The 13,180-nt window shown below is 41.5% G+C and overlaps 1 protein-coding gene across 4 annotated transcripts in view; it reads right to left on the bottom strand.

Annotated features, from left to right (window-relative positions):
• The window catches only part of LEF1 (lymphoid enhancer binding factor 1), a 122,592-nt gene that overhangs the window by 18,860 nt on the left and 90,552 nt on the right, over positions 1–13,180 (bottom strand). For all 4 annotated transcript variants that reach the window (XM_005681326.3, XM_018049145.1, XM_018049144.1 and 1 more), the window contains 3 exon segments: positions 11,439–11,561; positions 10,245–10,407; positions 1,062–1,169 (listed from right to left, as the gene is read on the bottom strand). In XM_005681326.3, the coding sequence (XP_005681383.1) occupies positions 1,062–1,169; positions 10,245–10,407; positions 11,439–11,561 (394 nt within the window).

The following is a 13,180-nucleotide window of genomic DNA, read 5'->3' as shown; positions in this document are numbered from 1 at the left end:
GGACGACAGAGGATGAGATGACTGGATGGCATCACTGACTTGGTGGACATGAGTTTGGGTGAACTCCGGGAGTTGGTGATGGACAGGGAGGCCTGGCGTGCTGTGATTCATGGGGTCGCAAAGAGTCAGACATGACTGAGCGACTGAACTGAACTGAAAATTATGATAATACCTACTCCATCTAACTAAAACATATAATGGACATCAGGGTATGTTAATATGAAACAAAAAAGTGGATTTTTACTTAGTTCCAATTAGTCTGTGGCAAAACAGTCACATGAATACATTGTAATAAGTGTAAAATAACGTAATCCTTTTTGAAAAGAAATCTGACAATATATATCAAAAGCCTTTATAATCTGTACTCAACAATTTTACTACTTTGAATCTATCCTATAAAAATAAGTCCTAAATACAGGAAAAAAAAAAAAACCCTGTTATTATGCACAGTTCATTGCAGGATTATTTCCACTTATTAAAAAAAACAGCAAATGACTAAAAAGCAGGGAAAAAATGCTTAACTGTGACATTCACTCAATGAATATTGCATACCTATTAAAACTAATACACAGAAACACTATGCCGTAACAGAAAAACACATATTGTATATAAGAGCAAGGAGCATGGTACAAAAGTGTACGTATATACACACCCAACCACCCACCCTCAAACACACATCCAAGTAAAAATGGAAAAATATGCACAGAAAATATACTGGAATAGAGTTAACTAGTTATTAATAATAATCATCTCATCATTATTTACATGATGAGACTGCAGGCTTTAAAAACAATCTTTTCACCAACATTTTAATGATAAGGATTTTTTTGATTAAAAAATCTTACTTAAAAATGTCATTAGCATATAGCCAAAAAATTATGACAGTGCAATTTTCAAAATGAAATATAACCATGAAGTCTTTATTATAAAGTTCATTAACTTTCAAAAATAGAAAACAATGCCAGCATTAGTTACACTCTACAGCACATTTCCCTTACGAGAGTAACACAGGGAGAAAACGAGTGAGAAGAGAGAGCCGTCGGTGTGCAGAAGGCGCTTACATAATTGTCTCTTGCAGACCAGCCTGGATAGAGCTGCATATGTAGCTGTCTTTCCTTCCGCGCTAATTCATAATATTTAGCCTGCTCTTCACGAGAGAGGGCATGCCACTGAAAAACAAAGGAGAAGGAGGGGGGAAAAATCAAGTAAAAGCAAAATAGCGATAGTATTATATATTTCATATTTCAGACAGTGGAGAATGAAAATGTTAAGAATGTAATCTTTGACTTTTAAATGGCAGACTTGACCACGTGTTGCAGAAATCCATCTGGAGTTTGGTGGCTGCAATGAGATTCCAACTTTTGTTTTCCTGTTCTGCTCTCACATTACATGAGACCTGTCCAAGTATCCAAAATGAAATGGCCTCTTGCCCAGCCTTTCTCTCCTCCAGGGCCAGTTAAAGAGAGTGTTCACCAGTAAGCTTCAACACCCAACTTACCCCTTTTTCATAGTTTGTGGCATATTCTGCCATTGAGTCCAAGTGCTATTTATTAATGCAAACTTTCCACAGGTCTTTTCCACACAGATATCTCCTCACCTCACATGCACACTCTCCCACTCTGTCATATAAGGAATCTGAAACCTTCATCATATGATCCTGTCTATAAAGCAAGACATCAAAAGTCAGTCTGTCTCCATCTCTTCACCCTCCCCTCACACTTATAGAAACACCGACTGTCCGCAGGGAGAGCACAGATGGCACGGTATAATCGCCACGCACACTTTGTGTTTGGTCTTCTTCTGATGGAAAACAAGGAGCATGGCCTAAATTTATTTTGACATCTACACTTTCAGACTGAAGGATCTAATTTGGAGAATGTAGCACTTGACACCTTGCAAATTTTTCATTTCCCTTTAGGTAACAGATATTTATAGATCATACAGAGCAAAACAGCAAGGCACTGTTTGGGATTTTAAGCAGCCTGAACCCTGTATGGAATAACTGACTGGTTCAAGATCAAAAAAGGAGTATAGCAGGGCTGTCTGCTGTCACCCTGTTTGCTTAAACCATACACCGAGCACATCATGAGAAACGCTGGGCTGGATGAGTTACAAGCTGGAATCAAGATAGGCAGGAGAAGCATCAACAACCTCAGATATCTGGATGATATCATTCTAATGGCAGAAAGCGAAGAGGAACTAAGAGCCTCTTGATGAGGGTGAAGGAGTCAAAGAGCTAGCTTAAAACTAAATATCAAAAAAAAAAAAACCAACAACTAAGATCATAGCATCCAGCCCCATTACTGTGTGGCAAATAGAAGGGGAAAAGGTGGAAATAGTGACAGATTTCCTGATCTAGGTCTTCAAAAATCACTGCGGACAGTGACTACAGTCATGAAGTCAGAAGACGATGGCTTCTTGGCAGGAAAGCGATGACAAACCTAGACAGGGTGTTGAAAAGCAGAGACGTTACTCTGCCAACCAAGTCCGTATAGTCAAGGCTATAGTCTTTCCAATGGTCAAAAATGGTTGTGAAAGCTGGACCATAAAGAAGGCAGTTCAGTTGCTCAGTTGTGTCCGACTCTTTGTGACCCCATGGATTGCAGCATGCCAGGCTTCCCTGTGCATCATCAACTCTTGGAGCTTGCTCAAATTCATGTCTATCAAGTCAGTGATGCCATCCAACCATCTCATCCTCTGTCATCCCCTTCTCCTGCCTTCAGTCTTTCCCAGCATCAGGGTCTTTTCCAATGAGTCAGTTCTTCTCATCAAGTGGCCAAAGTATAGGAGTTTCAACTTCAACATCAGTCCTTCCAATGAATATTCAGGGCTGATTTCCTTTAGGATGGACTGGTTGGATCTCCTTGCAGTCCAAGGGATTCTCAAGAGTCTTCTCCAACACCACAGTTCAAAAGCATCAATTCTTCAATGCTCAGCTTTCTGTATAGTTCAACTCTCACAACCATATATGACTACTGGATACACCATAGCTTTGATTAGACAGATCTTTGTTGGCAAAGTAATGTCTCTGCTTTTTAATATGCTGTCTAGTCTAGGTTTTGGAGAAGGAAATGGCAACCCACTCCAGTGTTCTTGCCTGGAGAATCCCAGGGATGGGGGTAGCCTGGTGGGCTGCCATCTATGGGGTCGCACAGAGTTGGACACAACTGAAGCGACTTAGCAGCAGCAGTCTAGGTTGGTCATAGCTTTTCTTCCAAGGAGCAAGCGTCTTTTAATTTCATGGCTGCAGTCACCATCTGCAGTGATTTTGCAGCCCAAAAAATCAAAGTCTCTCACTGTTTCCTCATCCATTTGCCATGAATTGATAGGACCAGATGCCATGATCTTAGTTTTCTGAATGTTGAGCTTTAAGTCAACTTTTTCACTCTCCTCTTTCAAAGTTTCATCAAGAGGCTCTTTAGTTTTTCTTCACTTTCTGCCATAAGGGTGGTGTCATCTGCCTATCTGAGGTTATTGATATTTCTCTTGGCAATCTTGATTCCAGCTTGTGCATCATCCAGCCTGGGATTTCACATGAGGTACTCTGCATATAAGTTAAATAAGCCAGGTGATGATATACAGCCTTGATGGACTGCTTTCCCTATTTGGAACCAGTATGTTGTTTCATGTCCAGTTCTAACTGTTGCTTCTTGACCTGCATACAGATTTCTCGGGAGGCAGGTCAGGTGGTCTGGTATTCCTATCTCTTGAAGAATTTTCCACAGTTTGTTGTGATCTGCACAGTCAAAGGCTTTGGCATAGTCAATAAAGCAGATGTTTTTCTGGAACTCCTTGCTTTTTCGATGATCCAACGGATGTTGGCAATTTTATCTCTGGTTCCTCTGCCTTTTCTAAAACCAGCTTCAACATCATGGAAGTTCATGGCTCATGCACTGTTGAAGCCTGGCTTGTAGAATTTTGAGCATTACTTTACTAGCATGTGAGATGAGTGCAACTGTGCGGTGGTTTGAGCATTCTTTGGCATTGCCTTTCTTTGGGATTGGAATGAAAACTGGCCTGTTCCAGTCCTGTGGCCACTGCTGAGTTTTGCATATTTGCTGGCATATTGAGTGCAGCACTTTCACAGCATCATCTTTCAGGATTTGATATAGCTCAATTGGAATTCCATCACTTCCACTAGCTTTGTTCGTAATGATGCTTCCTAAAGGCCCACTTGACTTTGCATGCCAGGATAACTGGCTCTAGGTGAGTGATCACACCATTGTGGTTATTTGGGTCATGAAGATCTTTTTTGTATAGTTCTTTTGTGTATTCTTGCCACCTCTTAATATCTTCTGCTTCTGTTAGGTCCATACCATTTCTGTCCTTTATTGTGCCCATCTTTGCATAAAGTGTTTCCTTGTTATCTCTAATTTTCTTGAAGAGATCTTTAGTCTTTTCATTCTATTGTTTTCCTCTATCGCTTTGCACTGATCACTGAGGAAGGCTTTCTTATCTCTCCTAGCTATTCTTTGGAACTCTGCATTCAAATGAGTGTATCTTTCCTTTCCTCCTTTGCCTTTAGCTTCTCTTCTTTTCTCAGCTATTTGTAAGGCCTCCTCAGACAACCATTTTGCCTTTTTGCATTTCTTTCTCTTGGGGATGGTCTTGATCACTGCCTCCTATACAATGTCATGAATCTCTGTCCATAGTTCTTCAGGCACTCTATCAGATCTAATCCCTTTAATCTATTTGTCACTTCCACTGTATAATCATAAGGGATTTGATTTATGTCATACCTGAATGGTCCAGTGGTTTTCCCTACTTTCTTCAATTTAAGTCTGAATTTGGCAATAAGGAGTTCATGATCTGAGCCACAGTCAGCTCCCAGTCTTGTTGTTGCTGATTGTATAGAGCTTCTCCATCTTTGGCTGCAAAGAACATAATCAATTTGATTTTGGTATTGACCATCTGCTGATGTCCATGTGTAGAGTCTTCTCTGGTGTTGTTGGAAGAAGGTGTTTGCTATGAGCAGTGTGTTCTCTTGGCAAAACTCTGTTAGCCTTCGCTCTGCTTCATTCTGTACTCTAAGGTCAATTTTGCCTATTATTCCAGGTATCTCTTGATCTCCTACTTTTGCATTCCAGTCCCCTATAATGAAAAAGACATCTTTTTTGCGTGTTATTTCTAGAAGGTCTTATAGGTCGTCATTGAACCATTCAAATTCAGCTTCTTCAGCATTACTGGTCGGAGCATAGACTTGGATTACTGCAATATTGAATGGTTTGCCTTGGAAACGAACAGAGATCATTCTGTCATTTTTGAGACTGCACGCAAGAATTGCATTTCAGACTCTTTTGTTGATTATGAGGGCTACTCCATTTCTTCTAAGAAGAAAAAAGGTGGCAGAATGTCAAAGAATTGATGCCTTTGAACTGTGGTGCTGGAGAGACTCCTGAGAGTCCCTTGGACAGAAAGGAGATCAAAGCAGTCAATCTTAAGGGAAATCAACCCAGAATATTCACTGGAAGGACAGATGCTGAAGCTGAAGCTCTACTATTTTGGTTATCTGATGTGAAGAGCTGAGTCACTGAGAAAGTCCCTGATGCTGAGAAAGATTGAGGGCAGAAGGAGAAGAGGATGTCAGAGGATGAGATGGCTGGATGGCATCACAAATTTTGGGAGATGGTGAGGGACAGGGAGGCCTGGCGTGCTGCAGTCCATGGGGTCACAAAGAGTCGGACACAACTGCATGACTGAAAACAACACTGGCACTTTGTGTGTTTACATAAAACTTATCCCAGGCCCCCAGTAGCAGTTTCCCAGTGCGTCCTCCTACTTTCCAAATGCCAGGGTCTGTTGTCAGCAACTCCCAGAGAACTGGCTGCACTCTGGGGGACCCACTGGCCGGAGGTGACGGCACAGGGGCAGTGGCTGTAGGAGGCATGGGCCAGAGCCCACACTGCTCGCGCCTGCACATGTGTGCCTGCACACACTCTGGATAAGTCCCGCTTCCACTCCAGCGCTCCCAATTCTAGGGTGTACTGCTTCCATTTCACTTCCTGTTAAAGGCTGGGTGGTTCTTTCTCATTCATGTCTACTGTGCATATTGATTTTAATTACTTTCTTCTTGCCTTTTTTTAATGATGGAAAGAATGGTATGACTGGACTGGAGAAAGGAAGGAGAGGTGAGAGAGAGAGCAAGAAGTGAGCAGTGAGCAAGAAGAGGCTGTGCTCGATGACCGTGGTCCAGTGGTCAGGACACAGTCCCTATAGCACAAAGGGGATGTGCCTCCTCAAGGACACCACAAACACCTGCTGCCCTTGCCCCTGGAAAGGAGGGGACCTCACCTCAAAGAGAGCACTAAAGTGCCTGTGGCCTCATCCCAGCCTCCCCTCCAGCCTCCGGTCCAGAGGTGGTGGGACCCACAGGCAGGGCAATGGATTCCACTCCCTTCAAACCGCCCCTTGAAGGCCAGAGCCTCTAAGTTGATAGCACAATGATTTAATTGCTTGAGAAGTGCAAAAGGTAAAGTCAGGAACCATGACACTCAGTGGAACTTAGCCTGAGCCTACAGGCATATCAAATAATATACTTTTCTTTAAAAAAAAAAAAAAAAAAAACGGTGGGAGAGGGAGGGCAGATAGGGAGGTGACAGAAAAAATACAAAACCTGAAAGAAGTTACCTGAGACATAATTCTTTGTACCAGCAGAGTAATCACAATTAGTCAAGTTGAGCCTAAGAAGGCATGTCTGGGGAGCAGTGGAAGCTGAGGCAGGAAAAGTCACACTGCCTCTGTCCACTGAAAGTGAAAGTAAAAGTCACTCAGTTGTGTCCAACTCTCTGTGACCCCATGGACTATACAGTCCATGGAATTCTCCAGGCCAGGATACTGGAGTGGGTAGCTAGCCATTCCCTTCTCCAGGAGATCTTCCCAACCCAGGTCTCCTGCATTGCAGGCAGAGTCTTTACCAGCTGAGCCACCAGGGAAGCCACTTTTCTAAACATGAGGTTCTGACCTAGAGCCCTTCATGGGGAGAAAAAGCCACACCAGCCACAGTGGAAGAGATCAGCCTACCTTGGCGGGGGGTTGGGGAAAGACTCATCATTAGTATTTAGACAGTTCTGGTGCTAACATGATTGGCAAGAGGCAAAGCATTATCAAAAAGGAAGAAAAAGAAGACTAAGAGAGAAAAGATAAGAAGTCTTACTTTGTAAATCTGTTCATTCATTTGATCAACAATCTCTCATACTACTGCAATATGTCAGTGCTGCTGCTGCTGCTAAGTTGCTTCAGTCGTGTCCGACTCTATGTGACCCCACAGACAGCAGCCCACCAGGCTCCCTGGGATTCTTCAGGCAAGAACACTGGAGTGGGTTGCCATTTCCTTCTCCAATGCATGAAAGTGAAAAGTGAAAGTGAAGGTGCTCAGTCATGTCCAACCCTTAGCAACCCCATGGACTGCAGACTACCAGGCTCCTCTGTCCATGGGATTTTCCAGGCAAGAGTACTGGAGTGGGGTGCCATTGCCTTCTCCAAATATGTCAGTATAGAGATACATTTTATCTGGACTAGTAAATAAAACTTATCTCCCAAAATACGTATGGAGGTTGGGTCTTCTACCCAAACAACTGGTTAAACAAGCAGGAATTTTTCAGTTACAGCAGGAAATTTAGGTTGACAAGACCCCAGCTAACAAAACTGAGCAAAATTCAAAGTTAAAAAACAGACCACAAACTAAACTGTTTACCTATCTTTTCAACTGCTTTTAGCTCCTAGAGATTTATAATTCACAAACTCAACTCACAAATGAAGCACCATTTACTAGAGTAAAACAGTTAAGTAAAATTATATTAAAGTTTTATGTTGAAAACAAAAGTAAAGTCTGATTCAAAGCTAGAAAGATGATCTTAACAGGCATTTCTGAAACACATATTGACTAAAAGTGTTTTTTCATCTCTTTTGCTTACTGAAAGATTCATCAAGTTGTTGGGAAAATACCCATTTGAAGAAACTTAACACAGTTCCAAGATTTAGAAATTCTGACAATAAACATGCAATAAATGGACTTCCTTTAATAGTCTAGAAGGTCTGAAAAATAAAAACCTTAAAATAATATTTATGTTATTATTATTTATAGTATGAAGAAAACTTGAGTCATTCATATGAATGAACATTTCTATGTTAGAGATAAAGGTGAGTAAAAATCAAAAGATAAAATGCTCCAGGATGAATTTCAAATCCATTATTAAGAATTCTAATTATCCTAGTGTAAAACTTCATGATTTTAAAGCTAGGAACTTTAAAGAACTAGCAAGAACTATCCTGCCAGAGGGGAGTTATGAAAGGATAGAAAACCTGATCTTAATCAAAGATCTCAGAGACCTATAAATAGAAACAGGTGTCCAAATCAAAGACAGAGAGAGACCCTAAATGAGAACCATCCTTTAGGACACATGCTCTGATCTGGGGATTGTTAAGGGAGCTGAGAAAGTAGCAACTGTTGGAAATGTGCATTAAAAATAGGAAGCATACGTCCATATCATATCCTTAACTCTCCTGAGCAGGAAAATAATTCCCACTGGAGGACCATGGACCTTTAACTTGGGGGAAAGAAAAAAAAATAAGAGTTTTACACAAGCTGAAAAAAGAACCCTTCTTTTCCTCTAATTTCTTCTTTTGAAGGGTCAGGGGAAAAAAAAATGATGGGAATCACTCATCTGCTATGATCTGGCTTTGAAAACCATTGTAATTATTGTTATTAAGTGTTTAAGAATCCACAGGGAGATAGAGTATTGTACACAGGGCACCAAAAGAGCTATAATCTACCACCACATCCTACCCCCGAAACCTGGGGTCTTGAAGATTGGAAATAGCTGTGTTTTTATGCCATCCAACAGGAATCTATAATTCAACAATGCCTGCTCTCCGCCATCTGCTTTCCTCACATGGACTGGAAATCTCCTCATGTTTTCTGTCATGGCTGCTGAAATGTATGAGGTTTTTAACAAACACGATGAAAATGATCAGCAGCAGCAGCTAAAACATGACCTTTAAGTCCCACAAAGGTTGTCAAGACCTTCCTTCTCCTGAATGTTCATTTGCAAACCATGAATTTCTTGAGAGTTTGCAAAAACAAATACACAAGATCATATTTTAAGAAGTCACCACACATATATGAGGAGCATCATACAAGTTAAACTGAAGCATTTCTAAAACTTCAATGGAATTATAGTAAAATGCAATTTCAATGAGAAAAATTCCAATTTTCTCCACCACCCTTCAGATACCCAACTAAACCCATTTCAACCCTGAGAAAAGTACTGGGACGGACTGACTCGTTTCTGGGCTGGTAGCTGGACAAAGAAATCTAAGAGTGTCTGTTCTAGTTACAAGTCTAGTGCCTGGAACATGACAGGTACTCAGAAAAATATCTCCACATGGGTGAAAGAAGCAACATCAACAGAAAGGGAGGGCAATCGAGAAACCTGGCCCATGTACACCTGGAGAATCAGAGAACAATGCTTCCAGAATTAAGACTTCTCCGGTCCACACCAATTCTTCTATGTAAAGCTTTAAGGCAGAATGATCTGCTTACGTCTTGAAGGAGCAGCCACTGCTGACTGCCAGGGTTTATCCAGAAACATGGCTGGCCCCAGAGGGCTTGCTGTAGCTCCCTGCTTTCTTGCTTCAGAGTCTACACACACGCGCGCGCGCGCGCACACACACACACGCTGCTTCGTGTGGGGAGAGTCCACCTCACCCCCTTCATCAGGGGTTAACCCCACTCATCTCTCAACTACTTTCTCAGGAGGCCATTCCCTAGCCCCACCCCACCTCCATTATTCTCTGATTCTTGCTCTTCATATTGACAGTATTTATCACAATTTTAATTATATATATAATAAGGAATTATTTCATATCAGTATCCTGTCACAAAACTTCAAGATCTGTGAAGGCGAAGGCTACATCTATTTTACTCCGCAATAATTATGTAATGCCTACTACACTGCCTGGCACATAAAAGACACTCAAGATATACTCATTTAAAGTATAATAATAGGAAAATAGTTATCATTTATAGGAAATGTTCCAAGTGCCAGATACAATCTCAGTTGTGGATACAATGCATTATATCATTCCTGCTAAAGGTTGTCATGCGCTCTCTGTTACTCCCCGAGTGACTGGTGACTATACAGATGATTCTGTGACTACCTGATGTGTTTAAGTGCATTTGGGCAGCTGTTAACGAACCAGTTCCACGGTTACCATAAACATTTACATACCATCCCACTACTTACCCTTCTGCCTAGAATCTGGTTGATAGCTGCACTTTCCTTTAGAGTACACTCAGCTACGACATTCGCTCTCATTTCTTTCATGTATAACATAAAAGCATTCAGAGGCTTTTTAATGTGAGGTCTTTTTGGCTCCTGCTCCTTTCTCTGTTCATGCTGAGGCTTCCTAAAAGTTGGGAGTGGGGAAGGGGTTAGACGAATCAGGAAGAGATGGGAGGAGGAGCAGAGCATCCGCTTCTATCATGAGTCCACCTCAGGCTGGGACCACCCTCTGGGCTCTCTAACAGCCCCCAGGACACTGTCTACTTAAAAAGAGTGACCCATCTACTGTTGATAAATAAGGATCCTTTGGTTTGCGAAAGCTTACCTACAGCTATAGAAGGGTTTAACCCAACACAGAAATGGGCTTGTGAAGACGCTGCATCTAGATTTTAGATGCTCCCTGGTCACCTTAGGAAAAGCTCAACATACAGTGCAGGTAGTCAGTCCTCCTCTAGAACTGACGTTCTTAACCTCTGTGGGTCAGGGCTCCTCTGAGAAGCTAATGAAACCTTAGGCTCTCTCCCCCAGACAAATGCACACTGGATTTGCCTGTACTCGCAGGGGTCTTATGGACAGTGTTCACATGCTCCCTGCCACCGCATGCCTTCTGTTCCAGTACAAACTCTAGGTTAAGAAATCAATTAATTACTAATCTTTTGGGAGAATTCAGCTGTGCTGTAACAGCCTGCAACAACCCTGGTCCGACAGCAGGAAATGCTGGGTTTTGCTTTGCCCCCTTCCTTTCAATTCAGTGCTTCTAAAGCCTTGCTGCAGAGGCAGGGTGACTATTTCTAGGAGGAAATGCACTGAATCCCCCAATCTACTTCACTCTCATGGTTCCCAAGAATGGGAACCCAATTCAAGCCTTGCACTAAATGGCTGAACAGCTCTGTTTCTTCAGTCTCTCCGCTCTGAAGATCTCTTCTCTTTAGTGGGTTTCCCTTCATCTTTGAGATTCATGCTCCTTTTCCATCTCAGAACCAAATCAGAGCACTGAGAATCAAGCTGCTCAGTGTCCTCAGGGGCAGAGCTTTCAAGGCGGAGCTACACTGACTTTCAGGATAACAGATAGGGATAAGATTCGACAACAGCAAAGGAGAAACAGTGGGGTTTAAGTCCTTGGTACCATAAGGCGTTCACAGGTGGCGCACTTACACGTGCATTAGGTCACTGTCAGTGTGGGGGTGTTCCTGTTTGACCTGAGGCGTTACGATGGCTGGATGAGGGATGCCAGTTGTGTGGGGACCAGGAGGACCAGGAATCATATGATGAGAAAACCTGAAAGAAGAAAAGTCGATAAAACAAAATGTACTGCTGTAACAAGAGCTGGATGGAATTTTGAAACAACTCACTAACTGCTATTGGCTGAGAGTAAAAACACGTCTTCACACACAGACATATTAACTGTAAGAGCAGGCTGATGATTAATTTCTTTCCTCTCTGTATTCAGGTGGAAAATATTTATAATTACACACCACCTAACAGATTTTTTTTTTCAAGCTAATGGTGGAATCTGGCATTTTTCCTGGGAGGGCTCTAGGCAATAGGATTTTTTAAAAAAGGTGAGTCACTTTTCTTGCAAAGCAGTTTTCAGAGAAGAATTTCAGTAAGAATAATTACTGGAAATAGAATATTTTATGAAGATTTAGCTTTTTTAAATGATTTAAAAATCTATAGACATCATATTTTTAAATCTCTGTCTACATCCCTAAGTGAACCTTCATATTAAGTCTTCTCCTGTTGGCTTTTCCCCTAATATTGGGAGAGAGCAACTGAGCAGACAAGGGGCAGGAAGATTTGTTCAGTCTCTGATTTAATAAGGCTGCCATCAGCATCATTCCAAATAATTTTCTACACATAAAGAAGGTAGTGTCTGAGAGATCTAGCCTCATGGAAAATTGATAACAAAATTAAGGGGAATAATTTAATTAAAGGGAAGGATACAGCTCTGCTTCAAGGTAAAAACTACACAAGCTCAAATAAAGGCTTTTTCCCAGAATATGCTTATAGAGCATTAAAAAAAATCTCAAAATATCCACCACCATCCAACACAAAGGAGGGAAACTGCCATGCAAGAAAAATAAAACAAAGACAGTACTTTCAACAAGCTCTTTGATAAATCTGGATATGCTTTAGAAATTTCTGCTTTCAAACTGTTTTAAAGTAAACATGTAGTTCAACAAAAAACATTCTCAGGTCTTTCATCACCGTCTGTACAGTTAATTCCTTCTTCTGGGAAGGAAAGAAGGGACTCTGCTTGGATATGTAATATTTCAGAAACAAATCTTTAAAAATTAAGGAGGCATGGGAAAAATACAAACACTTGATCAAATTATGATGCTTTGCTAAATGGACCATTTGCAAAAATACGTGATGCTGGTTATTTGCCTATGAGAAAATCCTATCATCACATAATTCTTATACACTGTTAAAATATATGTATAAAATATATTTAGGAGGAAGGATATTAATTTCATTCCCTCTCAACCAGTGAGGTGTACAATTTATTGAATAAAATGATTTTTGAAAAAGCTGAAATTCACCACAGAAAACTGCAAATTTCATACATATATTAAAAAGTTAAGATTCACAACCAGTTACTAACCCAACAGTTTGAGTTCCAGCATGTTAACGCTAGCTCCCTTGAAAAAGCCACATTGAACACACAGATGATACACCACGAATGTGTGTGTACATCAAGCACAGGGCACAAAAGCCGTCCTTTCCAGAGGCAAAAGCGTTACACAGAGCGGTGTGGCACAGCAGACCTCGCAGAGCTTCACACCACTACGTCCACACAGGGCCTGATTCACACACTAGGACACAGCCCGTTCGGCCTGACAGCCCGGAAGCCCCGCTCCTTCTCTTCCCACAGCCTCGGTCCAGGAGGGCTCTAG

The sequence above is a fragment of the Capra hircus genome, chromosome 6 (genome assembly GCF_001704415.2).
Source record: "Capra hircus breed San Clemente chromosome 6, ASM170441v1, whole genome shotgun sequence".
Taxonomy (NCBI): domain Eukaryota; kingdom Metazoa; phylum Chordata; class Mammalia; order Artiodactyla; family Bovidae; genus Capra; species Capra hircus.
This window is presented reverse-complemented; position numbering and strand designations above follow the sequence as displayed.